The sequence below is a fragment of the Aphis gossypii genome, chromosome 3 (genome assembly GCF_020184175.1).
Source record: "Aphis gossypii isolate Hap1 chromosome 3, ASM2018417v2, whole genome shotgun sequence".
Lineage (NCBI taxonomy): Eukaryota > Metazoa > Arthropoda > Insecta > Hemiptera > Aphididae > Aphis > Aphis gossypii.
In genome coordinates this window covers 269,155-284,297 of record NC_065532.1, presented here as the reverse complement: position 1 = coordinate 284,297, position 15,143 = coordinate 269,155, and the positions used below count along the sequence as shown (strand labels likewise).

At 30.2% G+C, this 15,143-nt stretch overlaps 1 protein-coding gene across 1 annotated transcript; it reads right to left on the bottom strand.

The window, feature by feature from the left end:
- Positions 1 to 11,282: 11,282 nt before the first annotated feature.
- LOC126551181 (uncharacterized) lies at positions 11,283 to 13,082 on the bottom strand. The gene has a single exon (XM_050204004.1). The coding sequence runs from the start codon at positions 12,870 to 12,872 to the stop codon at positions 11,286 to 11,288; it is 1,587 nt and encodes a 528-aa protein (XP_050059961.1). The 5' UTR covers positions 12,873 to 13,082; the 3' UTR covers positions 11,283 to 11,285.
- Positions 13,083 to 15,143: the final 2,061 nt, after the last annotated feature.

Sequence of the window (15,143 nt, the reverse complement as noted above, 5' to 3'; positions counted from 1 at the left end):
TATACACACAAGTAACAATTTCATTGCAACCGCGTGCTCCGGTAGTCTCACCCCATAAATATGCCAATGCGTTCTGTGAGCCAGATTCATAGATGGTTAGATTAAACGTAGAATACTTCCGACTGTAATATAAATTCATATTTTGCCCTTGTGGAGTACTCGACACTTTTTGAAGGTCAAAACTTACACAAATGAAGTTCCCATTAGCTCTTGATAATTCTTGTTCAAATAGAAACATATCTTTAACTTCATTTTTTTCTTTTTCGTGGTTTTTTTTAAAATTACATTCGTCTTCAGTTAATTCTCGTGTACTTTCAATATTCTCGTATTTTGAACAAAATCGGCATTTATCTTTTTTGGGATAATGAAAACCAATATTGTATTTTTTTTTAAAGATTTTCCGAAATAAACTATTTTTAACGATTTCTATTTTATTTTGAGCACAATGACACTTGTAAACTTGATATAGTCTTGATACATTTCCCATTTCAGCTGGTAAGTACTTTTTGTTGGATGATGCACGGCAATAATGTGACTTGACCGCAGGAAGTTTTTGTATAAAATCATCGATACTTTTCATAATATCATATGATTTTTTATGTTTCGGTGAATGCCTGCCACGCTGGTCAATTTTTGAAGTTGTGGGTGACAGAGCATTATCTATTGTATAGTTTAAGAATTTTTTTGTAATATTTAAGGTACTTAAAACATACTGAAGACATACTTTTTTTCTATAGTTTTCAAATGGCAATGAATATTCTTTTGTAACATTTCTTTTTGAGCTTTCAATTACTCGTTTTCTTTTTATAGGCATTTCCTTCACACAGTTTAATATATAATCTTTTTGTCTGATTGGGTCAGCTAGTTTCCAAAATTCTGAAAAAATAATTTGTCTTTCATTTTCACTAAATTTTTCCCTACACTTATTTTGACATTTTTTGTTAGCACACGGATTTGGTTGAAGCTTTTTTCCAACACCTTTGGATTTCTCTAATTTAGTTATTTCACGTATGTTAATTTTTCTTTTAGGCCTAACACCCTCCATTCCCACTACAAGAACTTCTTCTACAGTATTCTGTGTATTTTGATTCTCATCTATACTCAATGGTATAAAATCCATTGAGTTTTCAGCTGAAACCGGATCGACAACAACGTTATCTAAATTAAAATTTATTGGATTTTGAGTTTTTGAAGAACTAGACGTATCTGATTCATAATTTAAATTTCGCGGTAACCATTCTGTGGTACTTCGACTTTCAATTGAAGTGGAAAGACTGTCTGATAAAATTGGTCCGGATTTTTGTTCCATGATTTCATTGAAAATTATATTGTTTAAACCAATTTCAACTAAAGGAACTGTTGTCAATGTTGTGTACTCTAAATCAGGTTCGAAATCAGGTATAGATACGTCATTATTATTATTTAGAGGATACTGTACTATTTCATTATGAACGTTAACGTTGGTTGTTGAAGTGCGGCCTTAACTATTTTCCTACTTCTTGAATTCATTTTTAGAACTGTTTAAATAATGAAAAAAATGTTATTAGTTAATTACCAAATAATTAAAAAACAACTCCACCTTAAAAATGATTTTGTTAAGTTGGCGTAAATTATTTTAATGTAAATTATTAATGAATTTATTTATAAACAATTACAAATTTTTTCCTTAAATAACAAAAAAAAAAAAATTGTATCAAAATGTGTTTACCTATAGTCATACATACAATATTATTTTGTAACAAATTGTAGAATAATAATAATACCTAAAATAAATAAAATAAATATAACCTAAATTAAATGTAGTCACAAGGGATTATTTTCGCAAAAAAGAAATCTTATGATTATTAACAAGGAGTTTGGAATAAAATCCTAGTAACAAATTTTAGAACTATAAATTTATAATACTTTAATTATAAAATAATTATAGAAATAAATATTATAATTTATAATATCATTGTATTTTAATTTATAGGATAATAAAATATAAATAAGGTAAAAAGTAGTCACTATTATAAGTTATTAAGGAAAATTTTTTAATTTTTACAATACAATGTACAATCAGTTACTAATTAGAACAATTAGTAAAAAATATGAGTAAATTTATGGCTTGAAATATGGATTAAATAAGCCTTCCATTGAAGGCAGTTTGTCATTTATTCATAATAATGTACATAGATTTATGCGTTTACAATAGTATTATGCTACAATTATGTTAAGTTAATTATAAATAAATTTATCAATTTAATAAATAAATAAATAATATTATATTATATTTATTCAATAAATTATATTATAATTAATTAAGTTAAATATTTTTTTATTAAATTAGTGGGTCGTATGATGTTATTAGTTTAATAACATGTTATTATTGAATACTAGTTACCATGTGAAAATAAAATGCAAAATGGCATAATAATATTTTATCAGATAGAATCATTTCGAATAAACTAAATTACTATATTGTTTTAGATCATCTTAGTATATTTAATATTATAATTATAGAATTTATCTACATTTACGTAAAATTATAAAATATTATTATGATTATAATAGTAAGTTCTGATAACATCGTAAGTTAAACTAGTATACTTAGAGTTATGTGAACCGGTAATACTACATTATTGTTAACATTATACTATTTAAATTGATTGGAGGATTGTAGATGTACATACCTTATAATCTTCTATAATATTATAATCGTACAAACTACAAACTTTATAATTAAATATTAATTAGTTGACACGTCTAATGTAAGTGATTACAAAAAAAAAAGCAAATTCATTTTGAAGAATGATAAGAGATTTTTTAATCATATGACATTTTAATCAGCAATTTTGGAGTAATTGTCACTTGTTTTTTACGTTATTAATTTCATAATATCACTTGGTCCCCATATATTTTTTGCTATTGGCGTTTGGACCCCAAAAATGTCGCTTAGACCCTTGTTTTAGAATTCACGTATCATAACGGTCGTTTGTATCCTAAATTTGAAAATACGATAACTCATTATAAAATGGTCACACTGATGTACCAGTGATACATTATGATACATCTAAATCTTCTTTATTCGATAATAACATAAATGTCGCTTAGACCCTAATGTCGCTTATCCCCTTTTGTCGTGCAACCATCGATTTATTATCTATTTTAATCAATTTTAATAGGTATTTTAATATACATGTATTTATCTAGAATCTAGATCTATATAATTTTTGTTCTTTTATATAATAATCGTGGTAATTATTGCTGGTAGGTACATAATATAATTTTATGGTAGCTAACATGTAGATTGTAGACATACAGCCACATATCATAGCGATAGATATATCTTAGAATTTAGATCATATACGATCTAAGAGATATTTAATATAATATAATATATAGGTAATTAACTATAGTAGATTTCCGTTTTATTTTTTTTAGTTATACGAAATAATAAGAATAAGAAAATAGAAAAAAAAATATTAATTATAAAGAATATTTTGTAGTTTCCGAGTTTTTGTTAGAAACTAAATAATGTGCTAAGAATTTTTGTCCGACTATAAAAACTGAATCCGGACTTTTTGTCAAACTTTTTTTAAAACGGACTTTTCTTCAGCGATTAATTTTAGTTAATTGCTGTATTCATAAAATGTACAATGTAAATACACACTACACAACTTGATAAACGAAAAAAATTATTCTCATACATGAGGAAATTCTTGACATAGGTAGGTACTAATATAATATATATATATATATATATACGAGTCCGATGATTGCAAAAACGTCATGAGTCAATTATTTAAAACTTTTGGATAATTGATAAAAACTGTATAATATAAATATTTTTGAAAAATAAATTAATTTAAGAAAAAGTACTTATTAAAATATATCATACACCTACTAATAATACTACACCATAAAAGTCGGGTTTTTCACTCAAAACACATGATATGACTATTATAGTATTATTTACTAATATCTCAATTTCAAAAAAAAAAAAAAAATATGACTCGTGAAGTTTCTAAAAACATCGATTCACAAATTTTTTTACTGAGCATAATATTCAGTTTAGCATTTGAAAATTATTGAACCATAACCTTATAATAATTTGTATAAATCTATAGTTATAAATAATTTATAAAAAAACATAATATGGAGACCAAATTATAATTATAATTTGATTTTTGTGTAGTATTATCAAGCTTTAAATACCAACGCAAACTGATATTTACAATTAAGCAAGCTCCACCACTATAGGCTACAATATTATTAAAACAGAAGAAAAGGCTCAAACAATATACAAATAATAATATTAAATAAATTTCATTCAAAATCAAAGTATGGATCTAAAACATGATATATCTTTCGGATCACCTCCCGTAAACATACCACTGCACCTATGTAGTATGTACCATTGTACCAACCTACTAGGTAGGTAGATATTAAGACTATAAACTTAAGTAGTTAGTAGTTACTCACCAGAAAAACAATGTATTTATTAGATATATAAATGTGTATGAAAACAAGTCCCTTTCACATCGATTGCTAAAAACACACTAAATCAGAATTTACAGAATTTAAAATAAAATATATAATCGAATAGTTGTTGCCAATAACTATAGGTAGAAAGTGTAGTAACCAGTGATAGTTACTGCACGCTTCTTTTACGACGAATGCACGTTCCGTCGTAGGTTGGAGAGTTGAGGTATATATAAGTTAACAATAAATTAATAAGACAATTGGTACGTTTATTAACTTATAAAACAATAATGAAAAGGCTTTCGTTAGCGTAAGCACAAGTACTTAGCTACCGGAGAGCGAGTGACAACACTAACTTGGTCTAACTGACTCTTAGCTAACTCTAACTAACTTTAATTAAATCTATGATGAGGACTCATATTTATATGGAACATGCCGTGATGGAGAATCGGATGATCTACGTCTATGAAGTGGCGTGATGTGTCTAATCCAATCAGGAAACGGCATTGGTGGTCCGACTCGGTGGAGTGCTATAGTTATAGGCCACTGGACTTCGGAACTACGTTTTTATACTAAAAACGTCGGTTTACTACAAAAGGAAGGTATAGAAAAAAATGTATTTTGATATTTTGTTGCTCGTGTCAGCAATTACTAAGATAACGATTACAATTTCAAAAATCCAAAAGAAATGTATTTTGGTATTTCGTCGCGCGTGTCACCAATTAGTAATACGACGGCTGGAATTTCAAAAGGCCAAAACATTAGATATAACAATGAATAGTATCTATGACTTAGACCCACACCGAACAGCATTGGTAGAAAACTGGTAAAATTATACAGCGAGTACAGGCAATAAATTACGATAGGTAATGATAACTAATTAAAAAAAAAAAAAAAATTGTCAAGGATAGGTACCTGAGACATATATCAGTAGAGATAAACTTCCGATTTTGGCACACACGTTAAATTACGAAAATAATTGGACCATTCGAGTTTGACTCAACGTTCAAGCAACTTTCTATACTATAATATACTATATTCAAATAGCAAATGTAAGTACAATATTGACGTAACTTTATATTTAATTTTTTTACTGGATAAGTAATATTAGTACACAAACAATTAGAATTTCTTTAAATGCATAATATAATTTGCGATGTTTAAAAAATGTTTCATAAGATTTGCAGTCGTAAGTAATTTTTGAACAATTTACATCGGAGTGACGTTTATGAACCAGTTCAGGATTAAAATTATATTTTTAATTTTTAGTACCTATTATATTGAAGTTATAAAAGAAAAAATAATAGAATAGGATTTATTAAAAATAATATTTATAAATCATTATAATTTAAATTCCTAAATAAAATTGGAAAATACAAATGCTTTTAATAATTTTTGTAACTAAATGTGTTTGAAACCCGTCATATACATATACCATAGTATACTTAAATCAGAGGTTCCCACCAACCTATGGTCCGCAAACCATACCTACCTACAAAATTTAAACAAATATTTTAATTTTATATTAATTATATTAATTTAATATCTTTATTAGTAAAGGAAATACAAGCCCAAAAATCACATTAACGTATTTTTATAATTTTAATTTACTTTTGATAAAAATAATAATACAATATACATTTTTTTAATAATAGTAATTTGTGTTAAATTGTTGATAATGTAAAACTTTTACTTAAACTTGAACAATAACAAACATTATTATTATTATGTATTATATTATATTATATTATATATTATTATTATTTATTATTAATATATAAGCTATAAGGAATTTCACTATATTTTATTTATTCATAACCTAAATTCTAATATGTGTAAAAAATTGATTCTTGGCTATGAGAATAATAAAATCTAAAATGTATAGTGGTCTGTGACGTATCGAAAGTTCTCAAAGTAGTTCACAGTGTCAAAAAAAATTAAACCACTGATTTAAATATCTTTCAAAATAGTATAGACATAGTAATTTGTATTTTATACTCAGTTCATTCATTTTACTAATTTTAATCTCCAAATATTATTCAATAAGATATACCTATTTGTGTGACATTGTCACTGATGTCATGAATACCTGTACGGGATCCCTTGCCCAACAATTAAATTAACTCACGATAAGTACACACTGTTAAGCATTATACGTACTTTTTTTTGTATAATATGTAAATAAAAAACAACGGTCATCTTTTAAAATTATATAGATCTTTTTCCTGTATTGTCTACATACTTCTTTTGGTATTATAAATATTAATCACATATCATACAATCATGTGTTTATTTTAATAAATACACATCAATGTTTCTTTTTATACAACCATTTATTTATGTACTGAAATACTATTGTACAGTAATGAAATAATGAAACTACAAAATATAAAATATCAATGCCCCAATGCACATTTAATTTATTATTACTTTTATTTTGAATAATTTAAAAATTATTGATGTCATTTTCATGAAATTAAATTAATTTTATAATAAAAATAAATTAAAAGCATTATTTAGGGAGTTTTATTTAAATGTATGTCTCATCAAGATGATTAGATTAAAAATATATTTATTATCTTATGTAGATACCTAATTATTTTATTTTTATGATTATTCTTAACTCTATTCATATGCTAAACAAAATACCATCATTCAAAATTTGTGGACCTTAAATGATTTATAATTTATTAACAATATCAACTTTGAAATTATATATTTAATATAGTTATTTATGTATTATATAGATGTCTACTATTATTCATAATTATTTCTATGGGAGTGCTGCCCCCATAAACGAAGAAAGAAAAAATAGTAAGCATGAAAAAGTAAATTATTTAACTTCAAACTGATTAATTTCTATTTTTTTTTTAGATGACAATCAACAACAAAATGTTGAAAAAATAAATAAATAATAAAAAACCAAGTATGTATATTGTATACCTATTGAGTATGCTATGTGATTAATTTCACATACCTAATTTATTTAATTTTTTTTTTTTTTTTAAGAGTGTAAGACGTGTAAAAAACTACATTTCGGCAAATGCCGATTAGAACAGGCCAAAACTAAAAAAAACAAAAATAAAAGTTAGTATACCTATATTGGATATTAAATTTTAATTGATTAAGCAATAATAAACATGTATTTTGTTGTTTAAATCAGAATGCAATACATGCAGTAACCGCCACAAAGGCTTGTGCTGGTGGAGACCAGAGAGCCAGGTAATTATTGAATCCAATAAAACAATTTCCTGACTAGGTGCAATTTAAATATGATTATTTTAATAATACATTTTTTTAAATTTTAGAAAACAAAAACCAAGGACCTGAGAGCGGTCCTTGACTCGAAAAAAAAAAAATAGTAAGTTTTTTTTTTTAATACTTAAATATCACTATGCACATATCGAATATTTAAATACAATAATATTTATACTATTAACAACACTGTTCTTAATCCTCATTAATCTTTATTTAAGAGAAGGTACACATAACACTTTCACTACAATTCTACATGACCACACGTCACGACCGACGGGGCATAACTAACTAACTACTATCAAAACATAACACAATATAGATAAATATAAATAATGATAATAATGATAATAACATTCGGCCATCCTTAAGCCTTATGTCCTCATAAGGCACATACTTTTTTTTTTTTTTTTTTTACATTAATTATTACATATAAAAGATCATATTATAAAGTCTTCAAATCTCTTTGGCTTTTGCCTGACTCGAATGGGTCGTTGAACAGTCTTGTCCTCTTCCTCTTCCTCCATTTCTTCCTCGCCCTGGTAGTTATCTTCTTCTTCTTCGCATGAGTCAGATCCAGAGTTCATGTACCTCTTCATCTGATCTATGGCCACTACACCCTCATAAAATCTTTGAGTTCTTTGAACCTCAGGTAAATCTTGTACCCTGAAACGGTCATTAGGTAGAACTTCTGTAATCACATAGGGGCCCTTGTATTTTACTAACATTTTCTTTGATTCCCCTGGTTGACCTGTTGTTTGACGCTGTATCATTACTAAGTCACCAGTGGTAAACGTAAGGACCTTACTTCGCCCTTGATTGTGATAGTCTTGCATTTTCTTTTGCTCTGCAATTATTGATTCTAGCGCTCGAGTTCTTAATTGTAAAACATCACATGTGTTGTATTGAGTTGATAGCACTTCATCATGAACTGCGTCACCATCATAGGTCCTTGGAATAAATCCAAACATTAGTGTAAATGGAGTTGATTTTGTTGCTTTATTAAATGCATTATTAATGCTCCATTGGATCCTTCCTATAACTCTGTCCCAATCAGTCTCTTCTTTGCAGGTGGTTGTCAACATAGATAAAATTGTTCTGTTCAGTCTCTCACATTGTCCATTGGCTCTAGGTGTAGCAGTTGCATTCCTCACATGAATAATGTTCCTGGCTTTACACATTTGCTCAAATTCTTTTCCAGTGAAAGCTGTACCACGATCACTGACTATCCTTACCATGGCCCCAAATATAGCTATGATGTCCTCCATCAACTTGGTGGTAGTGCTGCTCTTAATATTTTTAGTTGGTCTTAAAATTGAAAATTTTGTAAACCCATCAATCAATACAAACAGATATACATTGTTAAGTTTACCTTTTATAAAAGGTCCCAAGTGATCCACATGTACTGTATGGAATGGCACGCCTATTTTATCGATTGCATGTAGTTTAAATTGGCGTTGTCCACCAGGTACTTTATTGTATAAGCAGTCTAAGTATGATCCAACAAACCCTCTTACATACCGCTTCATATAGGGGAACCAATAGTGACGTCGCAATCTTTCCAATGTGTTGTCTACTGCTGGATGTCCTACATTGTTATGGCACAGCCTCGTTATTTGACTTCTTGCTCGTTTTGGTACTACCCATAGAAGTTTATCACTGTTCTTACGATATAGTCTCCCATCAACAACACTATACTCTTCTTGAATTTGTCGTTCAGCTTTGCTTAATCCCTTTTCTCCTCCAAGCCCTACAATTCTTATAATTTCATTCAATTTTTTGTCATATCGTTGAGCAAGTGTTAACCAGTCATCATTGCCCATGGTATTTAGCATTACATGAAATATTTCTGTTTCTTCTAAAATTGATTCCTCTTCGGCGTTTGGGTTCCTTGAAAGGGCATCCACATGGTCCATCTTATCACCTGCTCGGTGTTGCACCTCAAAATCATAGTCCATGATCTGCAACCACCATCTTCCTATTCTTGGTACTATATTTTTCTTGCAGAACGTCCAACGGACAGCTGCACAATCTGTAATCACTTTAAACTTTTTCCCTATTAGATAAGTGCGAAACTTTTGCAAAGACCATACTACAGCTAGAGTCTCTAATTCAGTAGAGTGGTAACGTGATTCTTCTGAAGTTGTCTGGCGGCTCGCATATGCGACTGGGTGCATTAATGCTTGTTCATCCTCCTGTAAAAGTATTGCTCCTAAGCCCATTTGAGAAGCATCACAGTGCACTTCAGTCTCAGATAGTGGGTCGTACAGTTTCAATACAGGTTTATTTGTAAGAATACATTTTAATTTTTCAAACGCAGCATCTTGGTCCTCTGACCATACCCAAGGAGTGTCCTTATGTAGTAATGACGTGAGGGGTTTGGTAATCTGTGCATATCCTTGAACATATCGACGAAAATACCCAGTCAGGCCTAAGTATTGCCGCACATTGTGCACATTCCGTGGTCTGGGAAAGTTCATCACTGCTTCAATCTTGCGTTTACTTGGTGCTATAGAGCCTTCTGAAATCTGAAATCCCAAGTATTCAATTTCCGTACATAAGAAATTACATTTCTTTATATTTAATGTAAGATTAGCATTAACGAAAGTTTCAAGTACGGTTTCTAAATTATACAACCCCTCTTCTACTGTACGACTTGGAATCAGGACATCATCCATGAACACCATACCAATTGTAAATCGCAGAGGTCCCAAAACTTGATTGATCATACGTTGGTACACCGATGGTCCGTTTGCTATACCAAATGGCATTCGTGTGAATTCATATTGACCATCTGGTGTTATGAACGAGGTCTTCTCCCTCGCGTCTTTGCTCATTGGTATCTGATAATAACCGGAGTACATGTCTAAGTTAGTATATAATTTCATACCTGATAAGCGGCCAATTTGTTCTTCTATCAGAGGTAACGGGTAACGGTCCTTCACCGTTATTTTGTTCAGTGCCCGGTAATCTACACAGAATCTACTTCCGCCGTCTTTCTTTTTGACTAATAGGATTGGAGATGCATATGGAGAATTGGAATCCGTTATTATACCACATCCCTTCAAGTCTTCAACCATTTCTCTCACTGTTCTTCGTTCTGATTCGCTTAACCGATAGGGACGGAAAGTAACTGGTTCGCTGGTAACAGTTATTATATCGCATTCAGTACTTATTACTTTACCCAGTTCACTCATTTGGGTAGCAAAACAGTTTCGATATTTGTTTATTAGTGTCTGTAATGCCAGTTTATCTTCAGTTGACAGTTGGTCACCATGTTTAATAGATTCTACTTCGAAGTCTGATTGTTCGCACTGGGTTTCTGCTATCTCTGTACATGGTATAACTCTGCTTATTCTCTCATTTTCTTTTACATGGACGTCAGTCGTAGAAAGATTAATAATAGGCAACCGTGCTTTACCCTGGTTATCCGTAGTTATAAAACAACTTGGAATACAGCGGTCATCTCTTATTTGTGCGTTAACAAATAAATCCAATGATTTTCCATCAGACTGCACCTCAATAACTCCAACATGCTTCGATGAAATCACTTCTGTTTGTTTAGCTCACAAACTAATTACTCTAGGTGGCAGTTCTGGGATATCCATATCAAATACATCGTTTCCTTCTTTAGTGTCTTCATATATTCGTACAACGTCTCCCCTTTTGACTAGTACAATGTGCGATTGTTCAGTGAATGGTTGCCCAACTATAAGTGCTATGGTCTGTGCGTCATCTGATACGATATAAATTAGTACTTGAGAAGTAGCGCAGTCAACTTGTAATTTCACTGAGACGACGCCTAAAGGTACCAATCTACCCTCACCGTAGCCTCGGACTTCAACTGTATTTGGTATTGGTTCGATCGATAATCCCATTGCTATAGCATCACTTTTTCGCATAAGACATAGTTGACTCCCAGTATCTACGTATGCTTGAACTGGTTTGTCGTTAACTAAGGCATCAAAAAAATACTTTTCGTTAATTGTGTTTGGTATCAAACTCACTAAGGACACAACTTGTGTATTTGTAAAACAAGCGTTTTTTTCATGACCATATTTCCCACATTTTTCGCACTTCGTCTTTTTTGGTTTTGTGCAGTATCTCGATACATGCCCATACGTTGAGCAGTTGAAACAGAGTGGCTCGTCTTTGTCATTGCGCGGCGGTAATTTGGTAAACTTCTTGTTGTCTTTAAACACGGTAGGCGTTTGAGACTTTATTGTACCAGACGTAACATGACTTACTTTGTCGCTGTTTGGACGTTGTGGCTTATCTTTTTTAAAATACTGCGAACGGGCATCATTAATCTGAGCAAACGACGTCAAATCATGACAAAGGCTGTCTTCATCAATATGATGTCGAGCTAATAAATAATAACATAAATCTCGCGACCTTAAGCCGGCGACAATCTGCTGTTTCGTCTCATCAAACGGCAATTCTAATTCGCGACATAATCTAGCTTTATGGTGAAAATAATCGGCTACCATTTCCGATTCACCTTGTACATGATTCAGCATGTTTTTCATACGTTCGACTACATTCAGTTTCGAACCGACAAATGTATGTTTAAACTGAATTATGAATTCGTCCCAATTTGTAAATTTCCTACCGGTAAACCAATTGTTCGCTGGTCCGATCATTCGCGAACGCGCAGTTTCAATTCTGAACGCGTCTGGCCATCGATGTAACTTCGCGACACCTTCGATAGCTGCCAACCAATCTTCTGCGGTTTGACTATTACCTCGACCATCAAATTCCGGTAACGTGTTGAGGAAATTTGGCATAACGAGATACTCCGAACTTTCCGACGGTGTCGACGACCGATCTCGATATCTCTCGTTTGTAAGCAAACCGTTTATCAATGCTTGATTCTGTTCCAGTAGTGCCTTTATCATCGGATCTAAACCGCTAGCAATTACGGACTGGGTTGGTAACACTGTTTTATCCTTGGGTGTTTGGTTGTTACTTTTGGCGGCATAATTGTGGTCGGCGATTTTGTTCGGTTCTTCATTTTGTGATTTTTGTAGGTTATGAGTACTTCCTATATCCAGCTTTTCGTTGTACAAAGCACATGACTCTTGTGAACTCGATTGATCTTTATGGACGTTATGTTCGTTGTTCGGCATATTTGTTCTTAAATCGTCGTTCATTAATTGCTCGTTTGTTCATCCCACTTCTGAATATTAACAACACTGTTCTTAATCCTCATTAATCTTTATTTAAGAGAAGGTACACATAACACTTTCACTACAATTCTACATGACCACACGTCACGACCGACGGGGCATAACTAACTAACTACTATCAAAACATAACACAATATAGATAAATATAAATAATGATAATAATGATAATAACAATACTAAGTTCCTGTTAATTATAATCAAACCATGTCTTCATTTAATTTATTTATCAGTGGAATATCCAAGAGAAAAGTTCAAACTTCAGGAAATATTAAATTACTCTATAGTTAATTAAATAATAGGTATATGATAGTGCAATTATTGATATTGCAATTCAAATGAAATCATGGGCGCCCATTAGGGGGGGGGGGCAAGATAGGACACTTGCCCCCCTGGACAAAAAATGTTATGGACTTGTAGCTCAATAAATATTACCATAATATTATTATTATCTTTATTAACTTACATTTGAGAATTTTTTTTATTTTGACACCCCCCCCCCCCCTAAAATGTTACCTATGGACGCCCATGATTGAAATAACTAAAATGGCTCACTTTTGGTTTTCATAATCACACAATATCAAAATACATTCCACTACATTCAGACTCTCAAATATTTGCAACCAAACATTAAATGTGTATTTATTAAGGATTTTTTTTGTAGTGTAACTAAACAACCACCCTCTCTCCCAAAAAAAATTCTGAATATCACTGATGTTCATAAAAAAAAAAAAAAAAAGTAGGATAACTATCAACTTCAAACACCTGAATAGTGTACCACTAAAGAATATGTGTATACACTGAAGAATAAGTTTATTAAATATATGTTATAGTCAAACTAGGCATTTTACTAAATGACAAATAATCAAATAAGTTCATTTTTTATTCAATTTCACTACCAGTCTAGACATTTAGTTGATGATTTTAAGAAATTAAAAAATATAACGATATTTTCTATTAATTATTAGGTACTAATTAATTTATATATTGTATAAAAAAAAACCATTAGTGATGATAGTGAAATTATATAAAAATGTAATTTAATAAAATGCCTGATTTGACTATATGCCTATCACATATACACTATTCATAAAACTATAGTAAATACAAAATATTATCTAATTCTGTTGTAGAACAAAACAGACAATGAAATGGAGGTGGAGGAGGAGGAAGACGGCGAACTCATTAATTTTGAATAAAAAAAGAAAAAAAAATCGTTTTAGTTTTTTTTTACATCCTACCTATCTACCTACATTCATCATGGATCATTAAAAAAAAAAATTCTACCTATAAAAATTACAAAATGTTATAGTACCTGTTCTTATTATACGTTGACTAGTTGGTTGTGAATGAGTTGCTGGTTGAAGTAGGCAGATATGTTAGCCAGCATAACGTATGCAGACATGCACCAATAAATAAGACATGCACCAATAAATAAGTACACTTTTTTGAATCTGCTTCCTCAGGGCTATAGGACCTAAAAATGTAGGTGTATTATGTTAATTAGTAAGTCAAAGACAAATGTGTCAAAAATTGTAACTCTCAATATATACCAATAAAGTTCTAACCTAAAAGAGTATAACATTATTAATAATACTTACGTATACATTGTGCTATTTCAATTATTGCATTGAAATGTCTAGTCCATAGTAAAGTTGCCCATAATCACATCGGTTGGAGTTGGAAATTTATAATTTATTGCCCAAAATATATTTTATTTCGACAAAACAATTTCAATGAAAAAAAAAAAATAATAATAATAAAATAAAAATAACCGCTCTGCTGTACATTAGGTGCCGTATGGATCATTATTATATATTATAGGAGTGTTAAATTTGAATCCAATGATAGTTATCATTGTATACGAAAAACGATTCTGAACGAAGATGATTTGTCAGCCTAGGATATAATTTCTAGTGGTTGGTGAAAAAGGTGGTTTATGTTTTAATGGCCTGAATACAACAAAACTTAAGTTCTTTTATAATAATTGTAAGTTAAACTTATGAAAAACCTTGTATTAAATTTTCAACTCTTAGCTACTTATACAAAAATTTTTATGAAATATACCTACAAAATAATTTGCAAATATTCATGGTTTTGACGAATTTTTGTCAATATTAATTGAACTTCAAATGCTAATAAAAAAAATTGTGCCTATGTATTCTTATAATTTTTCAATCACTATAATAATAACTTATGAGGAACTTTGCATTAAATTTTCAAGTATTTTGATAGGGC